The sequence below is a fragment of the Zootoca vivipara genome, chromosome 2 (assembly GCF_963506605.1).
Source record: "Zootoca vivipara chromosome 2, rZooViv1.1, whole genome shotgun sequence".
In the NCBI taxonomy this organism is placed as follows: domain Eukaryota; kingdom Metazoa; phylum Chordata; class Lepidosauria; order Squamata; family Lacertidae; genus Zootoca; species Zootoca vivipara.
In genome coordinates this window covers 11,118,745-11,139,443 of record NC_083277.1, presented here as the reverse complement: position 1 = coordinate 11,139,443, position 20,699 = coordinate 11,118,745, and the positions used below count along the sequence as shown (strand labels likewise).

Below are 20,699 nucleotides of genomic sequence, written 5' to 3'. Positions count from 1 at the left end.
TTGGCTTTTTTAGCTGCTGCATCACACTGTTGACTCATGTCAAGTTTGTGGTCTACCAAGACTCCTACATCCTTTTCACATGTACTGCTCTCAAGCCAGGTGTCTCCCATCCTGTATTTGTGCCTTTCATTTCTTTTGCCCAAGTGTAGTACTTTACATTTCTCCTTGTTAAAATTCATCTTGTTTGCTTTGGCCCAGTTGTCTAATCTGTTAAGGTCATTTTGAAGTGTGATCCTGTCCTCTGGGGTATTAGCCACCCCTCCCAATTTGGTGTCGTCTGCAAACTTGCTCAGGATGCCCTCAAGCCCATCCAAGTCATTGATAAAGATGTTGAATAAGACTGGGCCCAAGACAGAACCCTGTGGCACCCCACTAGTCACTACTCTCCAGGATGAGGAGGAGCCATTGATGAGCACCCTTTGGGTTCAGTCAGCCAGCCAGTTACAAATCCACTGAATGGTAGCATTGTCTAGCCCCCATTTTACCAGCTTCTTTACAAGAATATCATGGGGCACCTTGTCAAAGGCCTTGCTGAAATCAAGATAGGCTACATCCACAGTGTTCCCTTCATCTACCAGGCTTTTAATTCTGTCAATAAATGAGATCAGATTAGTCTGACATGACTTATTTTTCAGAAACCCATGCTGACTTTTAGTGATCACAGAGTTTCTTTCTAGGTGCTCACAGACTGTTTGCTTAATGATCTGCTCTAGAATCTTTCCTGGTATTGATGTCAGGCTGACTGGGCGGTAATTGTTTGGGTCCTCTCTTTCCCCCTTTTTGAAAATAGGGACAACATTTGCCCTCCTCCAGTCTGCTGGAACTTCGCCTGTTCTCCAGGAATTTTCAAAGATTACTGCCAGTGGTTGTGAAATCACCTCTGCCAGTTCTTTTAATACTCTTGGATGTAGTTCATCTGGCCCTGGAGACTTGAATACATCTAAACTAGCCAAGTATTCTTGTACAACCTCCTTACTTATTCTGGGCTGTGTTTCCCCTGCTGAATCATCTGCTCCATATTCTTCAGGTCGGGCATCGTTTTCTTTTTTGGAGAAGACTGAGGCAAACAGGCATTGAGGAGTTCTGCCCTTCCTCTGTCCCCTGTTTGCATTTCACCATTTTCTCCTCTAAGTGACTCCACTTTTTCCTTGTTCTTCCTTTTGCTACGGACACCCATAAAAGCCCTTTTTGTTGCTTTTAACCTCTCTAGCAAGCCTGAGTTCATTCTGTGCTTTAGCTTTTCTGACTTTATCTCTACATGTGCTGGCTATATGTTTGAATTTCTCTCTGGTGATTTCCCCCTTTTTCCATTTTTTGTACATATCCCTTTTAAATCTTAACTCAGTTAAAAGTTCTTTAGATAGCCACCCTGGCTTCTTTAGGCACCTTCCATGTTTCCGTCTCATTGGTATTGCCTGAAGTTGTGCTTTTAATATCTCCCTTTTAAAAAAACTCCCAACCATCATGAACACCCTTCCCTTTTAGTATTGCTGTCCATGGGATCTCACCCAGCGTTTCCCTAAGCTTTCTGAAGTTGGCTTTCTTAAAGTCTAGGATTTGAGTCTTAGTATGCTTGGTTGCTCCTTTCCGCTGTATAATAAACTCCAGAAGAGCATGGTCACTCCCACCTAATGATCCTGCCACTTCTACCCCACTAACCAGGTCATCACTATTGGTTAGGACCAGATCTAAAATGGCTGATCCTCTTGTTGCTTCTTCCACTTTCTGGACAATGAAATTGTCTGCAAGGCCAGTGAGGAATCTGTTCAACCTTATGCTCTTGGCTGAGTTTGACATCTAACAAATATCAGGATAGTTGAAATCCCCCATTACTACTATCTCACTTCCTTTTGAATGCTTGGCCATCAGTTCCAGGAAGGCATCATCTGTGTCCTCAGTTTGGCTTGGGGATCTATAGTAAACTCCCACAATGAGATCAGTGTTATTTTTCTCTCTCTTAATTTTGACCCAGATACTCTCAATTTGGCTTTGAAGTTTTAAATCCTGGATCTCTTCACAGGTATACACATCCCTGACATATAACACTACTCCTCCTCCTTTCCTATTTGGTCTATTTCTCTGAAATAGATTGTATCCCTCTATTACTACATTCCAATCATGAGACTCATCCCACCAGGTTTCAGTGATGCCTATTATGACCTTCTGCATGCAAAGTAGATGCTCTGCAGCTGAGCTACTGGTATGTCCCTTCTCCAGGATTAACAACCCTGGTGCAAAGCTTTGGGGTTGTTCTCCACCTCCAGTTGTTGTTGTTGTTTTATTATTATCATTTTCCCCTGCAGGACCTATTGCAGTCATCAGCAGTCGTTAACAGCCATCGACAGGTTTACCACTCCCATCAGCCCATCACCCATTCCCACCCACCCCCACCACCCTCTGTATATACATAAGGGTCTGGCTCTTCTGTTTCAAGTGTATCTGAAGAAGTGTGCATGCACACGAAAGCTCATACGAAAATAAAAACTTAGTTGGTTTTTAAGGTGCTACTGAAAGAATTTTTTATTTTATCATCATCATCATCATCATTATTAGTATCATAATGTTCTCGTGTTGCCACCCTCCAGACCTCTCAAGGAGGAGGCACACGAAGGAGGGCCTCAGAAGATGATCTCAGGGTCCGGTAGGTTCATGTGGAGAGAGGTAGGGCGGTCCTGAGCTGTTTAAGGCTTTACAGGTCAAAACCAGCCCTTTGAATTTGGTTTTATTTTGTCAAACTACAAAATGCTTTTAAACAACCCGCAACCAAAAAACAACCCCCATCTCCGTTTCTTTTTTAAAAAGCCGCACAAAATATCCCTGCAGGGAAAACACAGTTATGATTCCCTGCGCACGGGACCAAAATTATGTACGTCACAACCCCCCACTAAGTTACTCAACCGCTCTCCTTGACTATGTTTTCTCCTTGGCCGAAGAGGGAGGGAGGGAGGATGCTATTTGTGGATGATCTGGAGACAAACTGCCACCCATGGACAGCAGAAGTTTCTCCTTGGGTGGGTTTGAAGCCTGTGGGTGGAGAGTGTTGTTTGGGGAGGGGCTTGGCTTTGCTCTCCCCCACCAGCCCCACCTCCAACCATGAATGTCCCTGGCTATATATGCACCAGAATGGGGGCCCCTGCGCCCATTTAAAAATGCTAACTCCTGTGCTCCTCGTTCTCCTCCTGCTGGTTCTAGCCCTGTTGACAAGGCGGCATGGGGGGTTCTGCTCTCCGAAGAACTCGGGGAGGCTGCCTGGGCCTTGTGCCTTGCCCTTCGTTGGCAATCTCCTCCACCTGTTCCACCCCGACCTTCCCATGCACTTCCATGACTTGGCTCGGCAATATGGCTCCATCTTCCGCCTTCGCCTTGGCAGCAAAGGTAAAGCAGAGCATCGGACAGGTGCCAGGAATACTGTGGGGATGGGGAGGTGGGAGGTGCGTCAGTGAGTGCAAAAACTTGTTCACCAAGGCCTTGGATAGCTTAGTCACAATTTTACATTGCCCTGCCGTTTTATTGTCTTAGGACTCAGCCACGTTTGTTTGTCCTGCGAGTATATAATTTAAAATTCAGTGTCACATAAAAAAGTCAAAAGATACATCCTTTAAAAAAATGTAAAGAAAACTGAACCATCTAAGGGTATATGATCAATACCCTTGTCTGAGATTCCTAGTTCTCCTTTAATTCACCAGACCACAAAATAACAAAGAGCCCTGTGGCACCATAAAAGACTGATTTATTATAACATAAACTTTCACGGGTGACTGCCTGCTTCGGCTGGTGAATCTGATGACAGACAAAGTGGGTCTGAGTCAACAAAAGGTTATGGTGTCATAAATGTGTAAACTCCTTTGAAGTGTCCTTTAAATCGTTCGAAAACCAGAACCCTCACTTCCAGTTTTTGATCATTCGGGAGCTGAAACGCACAGGTTCCAAGGCGTTCGGCCGCCAAGGTATGACTGTACTGTTGTAAACCGCTTCAATTGTTTGTTTTTGTGAACTGTGGTATATAAAATTTTTGGAAATAAATGACCTCAGGGCATAGCGCCAGTGCTTTTTTTCTCCTGATGGGACGCAGGAGTGCTCATACCCCTAAACATTTTGTGAATCTAAGCTTAGCCTCATTGAGGGGCAGTATTTCAATATGACTAGGAAAATGAGAGTACCCCAAACATTTTTTTAAGGAAAAAAAAACACTGCATAACACCATCTGTTTTGATCCATCATGGCTACTCTTCTGTGTGCATAAAACACTGCTCGGTGCGATGGATCGGAAAGCCTAGCAGGGGCCAGTTAAACACCCCAAACATCATCCATCTTCCTCAGGGCAAACTCCTCCTCTCACTCTGCTGAAATTCCACACACACACACACACCCCATCCACACCTGCAGAGATATTGTATTGCTATTCCACTCAACTCTGCCCCCCCCCAATAATCTTTTTTCTTGAGGTAAGACAAAAGATGGGCATGCAGCTTTGGAAAACCCAGGGGGTGGGAATACAGGATGGTGGCCCCCATTAAACATGAGTAAATAGGGAAAATTGAAGCTGAGGCTCCAATACTTTGGCCACCTCATGAGAAGAGAAGAATCCTTGGAAAAGACCCTGATGTTGGGAAAGATGGAGGGCACAAGGAGAAGGGGACGACAGAGGACGAGATGGTTGGACAGTGTTCTCGAAGCTACGAACATGAGTTTGACCAAACTGCGGGAGGCAGTGGAAGACAGGAGTGCCTGGCGTGCTCTGGTCCATGGGGTCACGAAGAGTCGGACACGACTAAATGACTAAACAACAACAACAAATAGGGAAAACAATGGGGTGACAGATTCTAACCTAGCTGTCTCCTCGATGTGCTGATTCCATGTTTTTTATCTGGTATTTAAAACACAATTTAAAGACAAGCAATAATATTTTATTTCTTTATTGCATTTATACCCCAATTGTATTTATATTGCATTTTTCCTCATGGAGCTTAATGTGGCATACATGGCTTTCCCTTTCCTTGTTTGATCCCCACAACAACCCTGTGAGGCAGGTTCGGCTGAGAGGCAATGACTGGCTCAAGGTCACCCTGTGAGCTTCATGGGCATGTGGGGTCTTGAACTCTGGTCTCCCGGGTCCTTGTCTGCAACTGCCACACCAACACCAAAGCAGAAACCTTCCCCACAAGTAGTTTTTGAATTTCTTTTTCTTTTTCTTAGACATGGTGGTTCTGAACAGCACGGATCTGATTCGGGAGGCGCTGCTGCGGAAGTGGTCTGATTTTGCAGGACGGCCTCATGGATTTGTTGGTAATTGTAACCTGGTTGAATGGGAAGATATACACATAACCCTGGTTGATACATAACAACCAGCCATGACTGCTTAAAGCAAACAGATCAATCCTTGGTTCATTAGCCTAGTTTGCTCACTAACCACAGTCAGAAAAGAACTTGGTCTCCTCAGTTGGGAAATAATGAGAAACTACATACAGTTTATTCAAAAGTGGAAGCTTTCAATTCCCTTGTCTCGTGTGGATAAGGGCAGGGGAAGAGATTTGGGCTCATACTTGCAACAGCAAGCCATGGTTTATTGTTACATCTGAACCTGACCATAGAGTCAAGGAAGGCCTGGACTACAGCAACACAAAGCCCTCACTTCCTGTTCCCATGTGAAAACAGAATCGTGACAAACATTGGCAAGGCAAGGAAATCCCTCTACTGTCCACCCCTCATGCAGCTTCCTGGAGCCAGTCTTGGGTGCCTAGTAGTGGTGACAAATCAAAATGGCTGCCTTCACTTGGAAACAGGAAGTGCCAATCAAACTGCATTTTGACTGGGAAGCTTTGTGTAAACCAGGGCTTCTCAACCTGGTCAGGGCCGGCTCTAAGGCAAGGCTGGGTGGGGCAATGTGCCAGGGTGCTGGGCCACCAGGGGGCGACACGCTGGGAAATGGGGGGGGGTGAAGGGATCTCCGCACCACGGCGCCAGGGCGCCAGATATGCTTAAGTCGGCCCTGAACCTGGTCCCTACTACCCGCTAGAGGGCGATTCAGGATTCTAGGTGGGTGGTAGGGGGTTCTACGGCACAAGCTGAATCCTCTTTCCATCGAGCACTGGTGGGCGGTAAGGAAATTTTACCATCAAGAAAGATGCATTAGTGTAGGTATATTAGTGTAGGTATAAAAAGGTTGGCTACCCCTGGTGTCTCACTCTCTGGGTCATGGTGAGTGTGCTTGTACATTCCTATGACCCTTGTGAGTGAAGCCGTCGGGAATCTCGTACTCCCAGCAGGGTCACCCCAAGGCAGTAAGGTCAAAGGGAAGGAGCAAGACAAATAATGATCCAAGAAGTCCTCAACAGGTGGATGATAACAAGCGGTATGTTACAATGGCTGTGAAGGCGGATGAAGGCTGCAGCAGATAGGATCTACCAGTTCATTGTGACTATTCATGATTCATGCCATCGGAACAGAGCCCTACTGCGAAGACTGTGCGTTGATCAGCGTGCACTGACCTAACACATAAAACAAATTCACGCACAGGTGTCTTCCAAAACCCAAACCCAAACCCCAAAAGTCCCATGGCGATCAGCAAATGGTAATGGGGGCAGGATCATGAAATCTGGAAGCCCCTAGTCATGAACCATCACATGGGCGGTGGATACAGATTCAGTCGTTCTGACTCAAGGAACGAGGCAGTTGAGCAGCTTGGCAGCTGTATGCATGACTGAGCAGCCACTCTGCTCACCCCAAAAAGGGGGAAGGGCTAGGAAAGGTGCCCTAAACATAGTTTGATCCACACCGTAATCAACTCCCACCCGGGAACCAATGTCCCCACCGTGGAAGGATGTGTGGGTCCAGAACTGGCCTCCACAGTCACTTATGGACTCATTGTTAAAACCATGTTTATGGAAGACAATCTTACTCGGCTACGAGTGATCGCCAAAGAAGAAGAAGAAATAAAGAAGAACCCCTGGTGAAAACTGTGGGCTTTAGGTTGACCCTAATGGCCTTGTTCTACATAGTGGTTACTTTATGTTGATTCTCCCACAATCAAACACTTTTCATAGCAAATACCACTGAGGTAATTTTCTTTCATGCCTACCATGGCAGTGACACCAGTTCTGAATATGTGTTCTTCCTTCTCCCTGAATTGTTTTTTCCCCAACAGGCAGAGCAATTCCTCACCTCTCACTGGAGCTATTTTGCCACCCTCCTTACGTATTTTTGCCTGGGTGAATGAAAACATTTTAATATTACAGATAGTTGTTTTTTTTTTAAATTAATTTTTATTAATTTTTGCATATTAACCAGACAAAAACACATACACAATTAAATACATAATTTCCATCTTCTTCTAACCCACCCTCCACGAGGCACCTCCTGCCACAAGGTGTTCCCATGAACAGTGCGCAGTCGAAGATGGTGCAATTTATAATTGGGCTTATCTCCACCCCTCCCTCCTCCCCCCGGGAACCCTCCCTGCCACCGAGGGGTCCCAGAGTGGTGAGAAGAGAATAGGTGAGTGTCCACCCAACCGTTTAGACTTTACCAAAAATCCTCAAAAAGAAAAAGAAAAAAGAAAAAAGGAAGAAAGAAAAAATTAAGAAAAAACAATAATAATAATAATAGAATAAATCTTTTTTCCAAAACCTTGTATTATGGGCTTCCCCTACCTCCCCCCTTACTGATTTTCATTTTCAACACCATTTGAGCAGTTTTCTTGTCATATTCCCCAATCTATTTTCAAAATTCTCCAATCTTATATCAATACCATCCTTATTTTCTATTAAGTTTTCTTCTATCATCATTTCTCATTCTCTCCCCCCCCATCCCCCCAGCACTCCCCCTGCCACAGAGAGTTCCTAGGGGGAAGAAGGGGGGGAGACAATGGTTCTTTTTCCAATTGAGTCTTCTCTCCCCCCCGCCCTTCCCGCCCCAAGAGCCCCCCCTGCCACCAAGAGCTCCCTGCGCGCAGAGGGCCGACAGGAGGAGTAGAACCCCCAATCGTCCCCTGGATTATTCCTCAATCTCTTATATAAAACTTCTAAATAACTCTTAAATCATGTTTCTGTCTCATCGTCATATTTTTTCTTCCCATGCCCCAATTTCCCCCCAAAAAACTTCTAAATTCTTAACACCTTTTTACATTTCCAATTCTAAATTTTCTCCTTATCCCCAATTCTCCCCCCCCTCCCCTGGTCTCGGCCTTCCCCTTTCAGTCCAGCAAGTACCAAAGTCCGTAATCCAGTTTTCAGTCCTTATTTTATCCAACCTATTAAACAAAATACTTTCCTACTTCATCCCACCCCCTTCCTGTCAAATTTTTCAGTCCAGGCTTGTCTGATCTCTTCCCCCCAGAAGGCCCTTGTTCTTTGCAGAGTGCTTTTCTTGTGGATTTTCTGTCTCATCAAAAATTCTTGCTTCTCCCCCTCGAAAGGAGGGGTTTTCCAACTCTCAGCTATTTCTTTGCTCTTTGGCGGATCCTGTGTCCCATCCCCATTTTCTTCGGTTCTGTTGTAGTTCGAGTCATCAGTCTTTTTATCCTCTTGGACCATTTCTTGAGAAATCTCGCCTTTCTGTACATCTTGATTTATTCCTTCAGATTGTTGTAGAGTCTTATGCATGCTAATTTTTATTTCCCACAAGAGTCTGAGGACTTTCTCCTGGAAGCCGGATGTATAATCTCTTGTTGACATTTTTCTAGCTTTCAAGGTCAGAGCAAAGTTTGGGGAACAGGAGGTGGTTACAAGTTATAGTTATTCCATATAGTCCAAACTGGATGCATTATATCCCGTATATTTCTTCAACTTTTTAGAAATTTCCAAAAGGCTGCGTTCAGCCCTCAAATGTCCAAACAAAATCTTTAAAAAAATAATTTCTTCCTTTCACTCACCCCATTATTTTCCACTCGCTGTTCTGTTCGGGGTGCCGATTTCCAGGGTAAGGAGGGGTCTATTCTTCAATTACCTATACGTGCAGGGTTCTTACAAACAACGACCTTTCTCCCCCTTTACCCTGCCTCCGGGGGAGAATCTTAAATCCGCTTTTTGGGTATCTTCAAGCAATGAAATTCTATGCCCCGGCACCGGGAATCTTCTTTAAGCTGCTTCCTCTTAAATCAGTAGGGGGGAGATCGGCTTCCGTTTTTTAAATCTCACCCCCATTCCGAATGTTAAATTTTTAAAACTTTTAAATCTTTACTCACAGTCTCTCAATTTGCCAAATCCTTCTTCGGAAAAATCCAGCGCTCTCCGCCTCCGGCACGGAGCTTCTCCCTGCAAGGGTAGCGATGGCGCTCCAAAATGGCCCCCGCGACTTCGACCCTTCTCACTCCGGAGCTCTTATTAGAGTCTACCGGAGAGTTGGGGAGTCGGGATTGGGGCGCTGCTGGGCTAAATCCGCCCCCAAAACGCTCGATTTGGGGTTTTATGGGGTGCAGCGGCGCTCCCGCTGTTTCCCCCCCCTTGCAGAGTCGGGTCGCCTCGCAGCTCGAGACGAACCCCGCCGGACGGCGCTGGCGCTGAACCGGAAGCCCTAATATTACAGATAGTTGTAAAATAGGATGCTGGGAGAGAAGAGCAGCGGGAGGAGAAGCAGCTCAGGGCCCGATTCCAAATAGGGGTGAAAACAGGATTCTGTCTTGTTCTTTGGTGTAGACCTGTTTCCCTTCTGCCGCAGCTTGTCTTCTGCCAAAACCCATGTTATAATATACGTCATGAATACAGTTCATCATTGACATTACGTTGTTCCACCCCAATCATTTCAGTGCACAGGAAGGGCGATGGAAATCGGGAGGGGAAACAAATCAATTTTGTATCATTTGCAGACTGTAAGCAACAACACCAAATCCTGGCTTAAATGATTTCCCTTCTGGCGATGGGGCCAATGAACGAACTCCAGCAGTTTCTGCTCCAGTTTCCATCGCAATTTGCTGGTGTGTGATTGAATCCCCCCACCCGGGAAACAGCAGCAGTCCGGAAGCATTCCTTCTCTCCCTCCTACTTCTTCCCCTGCAGCAAACCTTGTTTCGTTGGGAGACAAGGACCTCTCCTTGGGCAACTATACGCCGACCTGGCGTCTGCAGAGAAAAATGGCCCACGTAGCTTTCCAGCGCTGCCTGCGAGGAAACATGGAGCAGATTGTCCAGAGCCAGGCTCGGCAGCTCTGCAAGGTGAGATGCGGCAAACACCACCGACTGATCAGGGTGGGCATCTTGTCCATCTTGCGAAGCCGTCTCTCCGGGGCCAGGACTTCTGCTTGTGCAACAGAACCCACCCCCCTTTAAAAAAAAACAAAAAATGTGGAACCTCTAGCATGGGCAATAAAATCCAGAACAACATTGTCTTATTTTACGTCAGGGGTGGGGAACCTTTTTCAGACTGAGGGTAGCACTGTCGCATGGGCAGGCCTCTGCGGGTTACATGCTGTTGGTGGGCGGAGCCAGTGGCAAACATGGGCGGAGCAACAGAGACAAACTTTGTATGGCGGGCTGCATTTCAGCCATCCAAAAGTCAGGGGTTTCTGGGCGCACCTCCAGGCAAGCGAAAAGCACCATCACTCTTTAAGGCAGGGGTAGGCAACCTCAGGCCTGTGGGCCGGATGCGCCCAATCGCCTTCTCAATCTGGCCCACGGATGGTCCGGGAATCTGGGTGTTTTTACATGAGTAGAATGTGTTCTTTTATTTAAAATGCATCTCTGGGTTATTTGTGGGGCCTGCCTGGTGTATTTACATTAGTACAATGTGTGCTTTTATTTAAGATGCATCTCTGGGTTATTTGTGGGGCATAGGAATTCGGTCATTTTTTCCCTTCAAAATATACTCTGGCCCACCGCATGGTCTGAGGGACGGTGGACCAGCCCAGGGCTGAAAAAGGTTGCTGACCCCTGCTTTAAGGAGAGGGGAGAATCCCGAGGGTCACACAGAGAAGTTTGGAGGGCTACATTCAACTTCCAGGCTTGAGGTTCCCTTCTGCTCTTTTAAGTGAAGTGTGCTATTTTCAGAAGGCTGAATTCTGCATTTGCTTTGTACATTTGCATAGTGCAAAACAAGCTTCTCTTTAGTGCCTTCCAATGCTGCACTTTTTAAAAAAGGTTTTTATTTATACTTTTCAAATTTATACATTTCATTAGTTTTACAATCCATTTAACATTTCAAAAATTGACTTCCTTCCCCCTCTTTCTGCAGTTCCTTAAATTTATTTTTTAATATCTTCTGCATATCCAAATTCATTTAACTTGCTCATTTAACTATCTACTATAAATATATACTCCTATATATATAGAGAGAGAGAGGACAGAGGCACCAACAACCACCTCAACCTGTTCTGAAGTCACTCTGCTGGTGATCTTGAAATAGTGTTCTGCACACTTTGTATAAAGTACTTTTACATTGCAATGTAGCCGAAACAAAATTCCAAGTACTGTATATTAGTACTTGGCCAATAGATTATTATTCTATTCTATTCTATTCTATTCTATTCTATTCTATTCTATTCTATTCTATTCTATTCTTCTGTAAAACTGCAGGTTATTACAATAATCCTGCTAATGTTTTTATCTGTTTACAATTCATCTGTAAATAATAAACCATTTCAATTATTTTATAAAAAAGTTTGTTATCTTGATTTCTTATTCTTCCGATAAGTTTCGCGATTTCTGCATATTCCCTTCTTCCTTTACTGGGACTTCTGCTGCTTCCCATTTGGGGGCAAGTAGCATTCTTGCTGCTGTAGTAGCATACATAAATAAGTTTCTATACAGCTTAGGTAGTTCTGTCCCTATAATTCCCCAGAGAAAAGCTTCTGTCTTTTTAAAAAAAGTTTCTTTGAACATCCTTTTCAATTCATTATATATCATTTCCCAGAAAGCTTTAACTTTACTACAAGACCACCACATATGATAAAAAGATCATTCTTTCTCTTTACATTTCCAGTGCTTGTTTGATTTAGATATATCCATTTTTTTTCAGTTTACTTGCTGTTACCCTGTTTCCCCTTTTTTAATACGTTGTCATAAAGTAAGTCATGGCAGGGTTTTTTAAGCATTTGAGAAATATAAGACATACCCTGAAAATAAGCCATACTTCCGCGCCGCGGAAACCAACCCCCACAGGCACCTCCACTCACAGAGTCACTCCATTTGCCAGCACTGCAGGAGCGCAATCAGCTGTGAAGCGGCGCTCTAAGAGCTCTGCTTAACAGCTGATCGTGCTCCCGCCTTGCTGGCTGCATCCCTGCACTCTGCCAAGGAGCGCCAAGGAGCTTGGAGCGTCCTGCAGCGGCGGGTGGAGCGCCTCAGCAGCAGCCTCCGCCTGGCCCGGCCAAGGACGCCTGCCACCCCGCCACCCGGAACTGGTGGCTACTGCAGCGCTGAGCACTCAAAAGAGCCCAGCAGCGCCCTGAGCCGTAAAAACCGTACCGGTAATAATAATAAAAAAGACATCCCACCGAAAGTAAGCCACCCTGTGTGTTTTTTTTAAGGAAAAGTTATAAGACGGTGTCTTAAAAAAGGGGAAACATGGTAGATACCAACGATACATCATTTTTGTATAATTTTCTCTTAAACTATAACATGCTGTAAATTTTATATCCAAATTCCACAATCGTTCTCATGCTTCCATGTCTATATTAGGACCGATTTCTATTGCCCAGACGATGCTACACGTTCTAAGGGAAGCCTTTTCCTCTTCTGGTTTTGTCAGGTTTTCCATGGGTATGGGGGCAAACCTGTGGACTTGGCTCAGGATTTCTCCCTGCAAGCTTGTGGGATCATCTGCAGCGTCTTGTTTGGGCCTTTGGTGAGTAGGAACAAAGAAATTTGTCCCCGTCGGTCCCCCTCGGTTTCTCCTTCTCCCGTTCTTAAGTTCAGATCTCTGCAAGTGCACATCAGTTTGCAATTTCTCCCTCTTAAAATGTCCTCATGAAAATTCAATGACATTTGAGTGGGCGCTTCCCTAATTTACCCATTTTTGCAATGCATTTCGCCCTAATATAAAACATTTTTGTCTGTCATTTTCACCGATTCATGTATTTTATGCACAGTTTTGACTAATGTATGTACACAGTTTTACACAAGCAGTTCCCTCTAATATGATCCTAACAACTTTTGCACACACCCCCCCCCCCCAATATTTGCATTTCTGCCAATCTTGTGTTGTCGGAGAACAGCCTTGCAAAATTTGGGCAGGTGCATATTTGGGCAGGGGGTTGGACTGGATGGCCCTTGTGGTCTCTTCCAACTCTATGATTCTATGATATTTTGAAAGAAGGCTGTGTTTTGGGTCGCATATTGCTTCAAGAAGTGTGAGTTTGATAGATTTGCCAGAAATGAATTGACTCTCCCAGCACCCCTCCTGCCATTTGTCTTTGTCTCCAGCCTGACTCTGCAATTTCCTCCACTTCAGGACAATTTCACCATTGAGAAACTGCATGACTGCATCTACAAGATAATGGAAAAGTGGGGTGCAATCTCTGTCCAGGTGGTGGATGCCTTCCCGTTCCTCAAGGTACAGGGGCAGCAATGAGCTGGCTAACTAGGGGGGTGGGGAATATCACCACCACCTAAACTTGCCTCGCTCAGCCAGGGTCAATTTCACTTTCTTAAAGAACATTGTTCAGCCTGGACACTAAGGTCCAGCTCCGAGGGCCTTCTGGTGGTTCCCTCATTGTGAGGGAAGTGAGGTTACAGGGAACCAGGCAGAGGGCCTTCTCGCTTAGTGGCGCCTGCCCTGTGGAATGCTCTTCAGTCAGATGTCAAGGAAATAGACAACTATCTGACTTTTAGAAGACATCTGACACCTGTTTAGGGAGGTTTTTAATGTTTGATGTTTTATCGTGTTTTTAATATTCTGTTGGGAGCCGCCCAGAGTGGCTGTGAAAACCAAGCCAGATGGGCAGAGTACAAACAAACAAACATACACATTATTATTATTATTATTATTAGTAGTAGTAGTAGTAGTATTAGTTTATTGATTGGTTCTAGTCAAAGCACTTTGCTGCACAGCTCAAGTAAGCTGAGATAGCCTGGTTCTCTGCAAAAGTGGGAGGAATGATCAGGTGGGTCTCTGGGTGTTTAATGCTGAAAATTAGCTACCTTCTGCTCCCCTGACACCCTAGGTCTTCCCCAATGCCAATTTGCGCCACCTGCTCTCCTGCGTCAAAAGCCGGGATGCCTTGGTCCAGCATGTGATGAAGAAACACCAGGTGAGGATATGGATGGGGAGCAGGAGACCGGGACACTCATTGGCCCTTGATGCAGCAATGTGGAGAAGCAGCACTTCTAGGTACTACAGAAGATGACATCATGCATTTGTTGGGTAGAAATCCAACTGGTGCAGTGGTACTCAAGGAAGGCCTCTTGAACCAACGGATGCTTCTGCTACTGGAAGGGGAGTGGCAAGTTAGGGGTTTGTTTTTGCCAGTTTCCATCTCCCACCTGCAGCCCCCTTGGAAATCCAGAGAGCTGAGGGACCCTCCAAAACAGGGGGGGACAATGTGGTGCGGAGGACTATTTGTTAATTTATTTGTTTATTACTTTTATATACTACCTTTATCTTCCAAGGAACTCAAGGTGGGACACATAGTTCTCCAGTTCCTTCTCACAACAACACTGTGAGGTAGGCTAGGCTAAGAGACTGTGACGGGCCCAAGGTCGCCCAATGAGCTTCATGTCTGAGTGGGAAGGGCAAATTGCCAAGATCCGTCCATTAGTAAAGGACTTGGGGACGGGACGGGACTTGTGGCCTTCCAGAGCTACATTGGATTCCAGTCACATCAACTGTAACCTGGCCTGACTGGGACCGACTGGAGTTGAAGTCCAACGTTTCCTGAAATGGGCCACAAGTTGTCCAGTCCCATAGGTGCCAAGTTCCAGATGGAAAAATCCGGGATCAGCAGAGCCGGGGCACCGAAAGTCGCTTCTACGCACTTCCGGACATGCGTAGAAGCGACTTCTGGCGCTGCGGACATTTTGGAAATGGGCACAGCGACATCGGAAGTCGCTTCTACGCATGTCTGGAAGTGCGTAGAAGCGACTTCTGGCGCTGTGGACATTTTTGGAAATAGGCACAGCGGCATCGGAAGTTGTTTCTACGCATGTCCAGAAGTGCGTAGAAGCGACTTCCAGTGCCGGCGCGGCACCAGAAGAACATGGCTGCCGGCAGGAGCTCCGTAATCCGGGGGAATACTGGGTATTTTGCCATTTGGGACACCTGCGGGAAACGGTAAGAAAATACGGGGGTTTCCTGGGGAAAACGGGGTACTTGGCAGCTATGTCCATTCCTATGTTAGTGAATGGCTCTGTCGAATGAGAAGGTTTGAAATTCCTCCAGAATGTTCATAATGAGGGAAACAAATACAAGTAGCCCATTCCACAGATGGGGAGCCACCACCGAGAAGGCCCTGTCACATGAACAGACAAAACGGTAGGGTGATTTCAGTGATGGGGCATGGGGTGGGCACTTCATGACAACTGGAGGTGGAGTTTAGATTCTGTCAGGGCTCTTAGATTCCCTTGGGGAGGAGTGGGTGATGTCCTGGTTAAGCAGAAACGGAAGAGGTCATAAAATTGGGGTCTCTTTTGATTTTGGGGGAGCTTAAGAATATTAGAAGAGGCCTGGAGGAACAGGCCTGTTCTCACGGTGGCCTGAGAAAAACTGGCAAGCAGGACTGAAGCACAAGAACACTCTCCCCTCCTGTGGTTTCCAGCAACTGATACAGTGGTACCTCTACTTACGAATGACTTGACTTATGAATGTTTCTACTTACAAATGGAGCTCCGTCCGCCATCTTGGATGCTGTTTAGATAGGATTTTTTCTACTTACGAATTTTTTAGATAGGGTTGCTTCGACTTACGAATTTTTTCTCCCAATGCATTCCTATGGGATTCAACTTACAAATTTTGTCGACTTATGAATGTACTTGGAAGCATTGCTGCCTTGAGGTTCTCCCTTGTTTGGGCACTAAACCACTTCTGCTCTCTCCCTCAGGAGCCCCACAGCACCTCAGAAGGACAGGACATGGTGGACCACATGCTGCAATTCCAGCATGACCATGGGGCTAGTGAGTGCAAGGGGACGGGCCTTGTGCCGGAACACGTCCACATGGCCATTGTTGACATGCTCATCGGAGGTACTGAGACCACAGCAACTTTACTCAACTGGGCTGTGGCCTTTTTGGTGCATCGCCCACAGGTAGGACACAGCGGTGTGTGTGTGTGTGTGTGTGTGTGTGTGTGTGTGTGTGTGTGTGGCATCCACGAAGCTTGGTGGTTCGCTAGGCCAAAGTACCTCCCCACCTCTCCTTTCTTGGAGGTTTCTAAGCAGAGGTTGGATGGCCATTTGTCATGGGACGCTTGGGGTCCCTTCCAACTCTACAATGCTATTATTCAGCCTGTGTTTGTGCAGGGTGGGGTGGGGAGGCTTTCTGTGCCTAAGGGTTGCGCCCCCTCGTGTCAGCCTGGGCCTGCAGCAAACTCTAGGGATCCCAAACCTGCGGGAATGTTTTCTACTTCCTCTCCGCACCCTGATTTGTTCTTATCACTGCCACTCCAGATCCAGGAGCGAATCCACGAAGAGCTCATGGCCGTCGTGGGAACGAGCCGCGACCCCGCCTATAGTGACAGGGAGCACCTGCCCTACTTGAACGCCACCATATTGGAGACCTTGCGCATGCGCCCCTCGGCAGTCCTTGCTTTGCCCCACATGACCATCCGGGATACAAGGTACCCAGTTTCTGCAAGGCCTATCCTGACATTCTCCATGTGTAGAAGGGAACCACGGGGGCTGCGCTGCTGGACCACCTCCAACAGTGTGCTCCCCAGATAGCCACACATTGGTGTTGATACCTGTAGATTCTCATGTGCAAATGTTCACTGGGTTGATAGATATCCATGCCAATGCAGTGGACTTCTGAGCTGGTGCCATACAGAGGGTGTCAAGAGCGGGTTAACAGTGCAGCTCTTGCTCCCACTTTTATGCTGCTGCTGCTGCGGCTGCTATTACAATTTGATTAGTGAATTGCTTCCTATGAGCATAAGATGTGGATGTTTAAAAATGTGTTCCCAAACAGATGTAGATACGTGGAGAACTGAGCTTGAGGCTGGAGATATAGGAAGCCAAAGCTGACAGGTCCATCCATTCCTAATTAGAACACTACTCTTGTGTTCTGATATATACAGTGGTACCTTGGTTCTCGCATTTAATCAGTTCCGGGAGTCCGTTCGACTCCTAAAAGGGTTGAAAAGCCAAGGTGAGGCTTCCGATTAGCTGCAGGAGCTTCCTGCACTCAATCAGAAGCCGCGTTGGATGTTCGGATTCCGAAAAACGTTCACAAACCGGAACACTCACTTCTGGGTTTGCAGTGTTCGGCAGCCGATTTGTTCAGGAGTCAACCCATTCAACTACCAAGGTACAACTGTATATATATATATATATATAAAACACCTGCAGTGCGGCATCAAAGCTCCATCTAATCCAACTTCCTACAATGGCCAAAAGGACACCCTTGCTCAAAAGCAAGGCATAAAGGAAGTGATCCTTCCCTGCTGTTCCTTAGCAGCAGTTAATTGGATTGGGAAGCAAAGGGAACTCATAGATCCCATGCACCCGGACAGGAAATGATGTTTGGTGAGTGCCACGCGGGATGTTGGGGAGGGCCAGCAGTATAGTTTTCCCATGGCTCCCTTCTCAGGCCTGTTAAGGCCGATGCTTACAAGGCTTTTCCTGTTTCTAGTGAGGCCTTGCTACCATTGGCACCAATGCAGGAGGGAGGTTTTGAACCAAGACCTCATGTAAGAGAGAAGAGAAAGGAGAAGTGGGGTGGATTTCAGAGGCTCAGAGCCGTTTGCGCTATGCACTGTACCAGGAATATTGAATTCTTATGGGGGTCACAGTCCTGTGTTTGTCAGAGCCAGAGGCAAAACGGGGTGAAGCTATGAATATATCTTTTTTACCTATTTGCAGTACTTCCTAGGCACATTGTCGCAGCCCCCTCCATCCTCCATCTAGGGGAGCACGATCAGCATTTGAGGGCATATGCCAGGCATGCAAAAATATATTTCAGAGCAGGGCAGGTGAAAGGTTGAGGTGGGTGGCTGAAAGGGAGCTGCAGCCCCAGGGAGGCTCCCGGGGACCAGACAGAGATACATTTGGCCCCCAGGCCTCAGGTTCACTACCCAACCACCCCTGCTTTGTGTGCTCCCTGGCTGTGTGCGCAGGACGGGGGTCTTTGTGTTTGCAATAGATGCCAAGGCTGTCTCTGAGAAGGTGGTCCAGTGGGTCAGGGCAGAGGGGAGAGGAAGCTGAGACCTTATTGCCTGTGAGATGGCAGATGTTAACTCATTTTTTTTGTCTTCTCTCCATTCCAAGCTTGTCTGGTTATTCCATTCCCAAGGGGACAACAGTCATCACTAATCTCTATGGGGCCCATCATGACGAGAGCAAGTGGCACCGCCCCCTGGAGTTCAGACCAGGTACTGCATTGTGTGTGTGTGTGTGTGTGTGTGTGTGTGAGAGAGAGAGAGAGAGAGAGAGAGAGAGAGAGAGAGAGAGAGAGAGAGAGAGAGAGAGAGAGAGAGACAGAGTGAGAATGAGAGTGAGAGTGAGAGAGACAAACAAACAAGCAAACAAACAAACAGGGAAAGAGATCTGTGTGTCACAATGAGAAAGCACCGCACTTTCACCGGACACATATTTTGATTGAACTGCATACCGATTAATTGCTAGGAGTGAGCATCGGTATAAGGCAGCTTCATATGTTCCCAATAAATTTAATTACTTTGGCTTTAAATAGAGATAATTCAGGAGAGTGTGAACTTGAATGAGTTGAGGGGAAATGAGCATAAATGAATGGAAAACAAAAGGTATTAGGGTGAACTTGGGCAGGGTACAAATCAATGGAAGAAGTTATCTGGGGTGATCTGGGCAAAAACATGTTGCCCTGACATTTAAATCAGCATATGTAAATTCCATGGAAATAGTGCCCTGGGTACCTGTGCCCTGAATCTTTTGCTTTCCGTGGGTGGGCAACCCTCTCCCTGACACAAACTTTCTCTTCTTGCCTAGAGAGGTTCCTGGAGGAGGACCCCTCGGGGGAGGCCCAGAGACAACTCATCCCGTTCGGTTGTGGGGCACGGGTCTGCCTGGGGGAGACTCTGGGGCGCATGGAGTCTTTCCTCGTCCTTGCAAACATCCTGCGGGATTTCCAGATATTGCCCCCATCGCCTGGACACCTCCCTGACCTCAGGGGGTACTATCACTTTATTGTGCATTGCAAGCCCTTCAGGGTGCGGCTGGTTCCCTGGGCAGCGGCATCTGATCTTGCAAAATGAGGCCTCCGCTGGCAGTGGGGACGACACTCAGGGTCCCTTCCGACTCTGCAGTTCTGCGATGCTGTTATCTTGGGATAGTCGCCAACTCTCGGTTGAACCTACCTCACAGGGTCGTTGTGAGGATAATATAGAAGGGCGGACGGGAGAACTATTTTATGCCACTTTGAGCTCCTTGGGAGATATACTGTAGCTATTTATAGATAGATGTAATAAACGTTAATCAATTTCACCTAAACAACATGGAGTGTACATTAGACTGGTTTTTATTAAAGATTTTCCTTTGCTACAAAACAAATGGGGAAAAGTACATATTTCATCTCCACTTTCAGTTCATAGAGTCTTTTTCACAGTTCAGTTACATGTAGGGAGAGAGACACTTTAGTCATGGGCATCTTTTGATTGGGGGAAAAGAGAGGGGAGGGAGAGAGGGGAGGGAGAGTGTTGTACTTTAGTTCTGTTTCAGTGTGTTAGTGTAGGGGTTTGTGTCAGCATCACGTGATAGATCCTTTGTATCACACAATAAATATTGCTGCAAACATTTCTGAGATCACAGGTCTTTCTAACAAGTGGCTCTTGTCCAGGTTTGTTAATTGTCTTACTTTAAATGCTGTGAGGATCCTATGGCCTTTTAAAATGAGTTTTTTGGGGGGTGGGGGGTTATTGGGTTGTTCTTTTTATTTTGATTATGTATTTTGTGGTTTTATATTTTGATTTTATTCCGTGAACCGCCCTGAGACCTCTGGGTATAGGGCGGTATATACTGTAAATTCAATAAATAATCATAATTATAATTACACACACACACACACACACACTATCTTGATCTTTTAGATCACCCAGGTCATTGGGTTTTATGTTTTAAAACAGGGGTGAGGACACATTTAGCCCTCAATATATTGCTTGGCCCCAACTCCCAACATCCCTGGCAACAGGGCCATGCTGACTAGTGGCCAATGAGACTTGTAGCTCAGTAACATCTGGATGGTACCAGGTTGGCAAAAGCCTGGGAGACCAGGGTTCAAATCCCGATTCATGAAGCTCACTAGGTGACTCTGGTCCAGTCCACTGCCTCTCAGCCTATCCTACCTCACAGGGTAGTTGCAAGGCTAAAAAAGGGAAGGCTAAAAACCACCTTGAGCTCCTTGGAGAAAAAGGGTGGAGTGTAAATTATCATGACCACCCACTCATTCACATCCACTTTCCCTCTGGCCCATAGGTAAAGGTAAAGGGACCCCTGACCATTAGGTCCAGTCGTGACCGACTCTGGGGTTGCGCGCTCATCTCACATTATTAGCCGAGGGAGCCGGCGTACAGCTTCCAGGTCATGTGGCCAGCATGATTAAGCCACTTCTGGCGAACGAGAGCAGCACATGGAAACGCCGGGAGCTCACCCCA

At 46.4% G+C, this 20,699-nt stretch overlaps 1 protein-coding gene across 1 annotated transcript; it reads left to right on the top strand.

Annotated features, from left to right (window-relative positions):
• The first annotated feature begins 3,149 nt into the window (after positions 1-3,149).
• Positions 3,150-19,304, top strand: LOC132591615 (steroid 21-hydroxylase). The gene is made up of 10 exons (XM_060270944.1): positions 3,150-3,375; positions 5,197-5,286; positions 9,993-10,147; positions 12,678-12,773; positions 13,380-13,481; positions 14,092-14,178; positions 15,964-16,167; positions 16,528-16,697; positions 18,343-18,446; positions 19,039-19,304. The coding sequence occupies exons 1-10, from the start codon at positions 3,150-3,152 to the stop codon at positions 19,302-19,304; spliced, it is 1,500 nt and encodes a 499-aa protein (XP_060126927.1).
• The last annotated feature ends 1,395 nt before the right edge of the window (positions 19,305-20,699 follow it).

What these genes read in the sequence shown, in the direction of transcription:
- LOC132591615 (XM_060270944.1), top strand. Translation starts at nt 3,150, where the DNA reads ATGCTAACTCCTGTGCTCCTCGTTCTCCTCCTGCTGGTTCTAGCCCTG. An exon ending in ACGGCCTCATGGATTTGTTG is followed by an intron (nt 5,287 to 9,992) that starts GTAATTGTAACC and finishes CTTCCCCTGCAG; the next exon opens with CAAACCTTGTTTCGTTGGGA. An exon ending in CCCCCTGGAGTTCAGACCAG is followed by an intron (nt 18,447 to 19,038) that starts GTACTGCATTGT and finishes CTTCTTGCCTAG; the next exon opens with AGAGGTTCCTGGAGGAGGAC.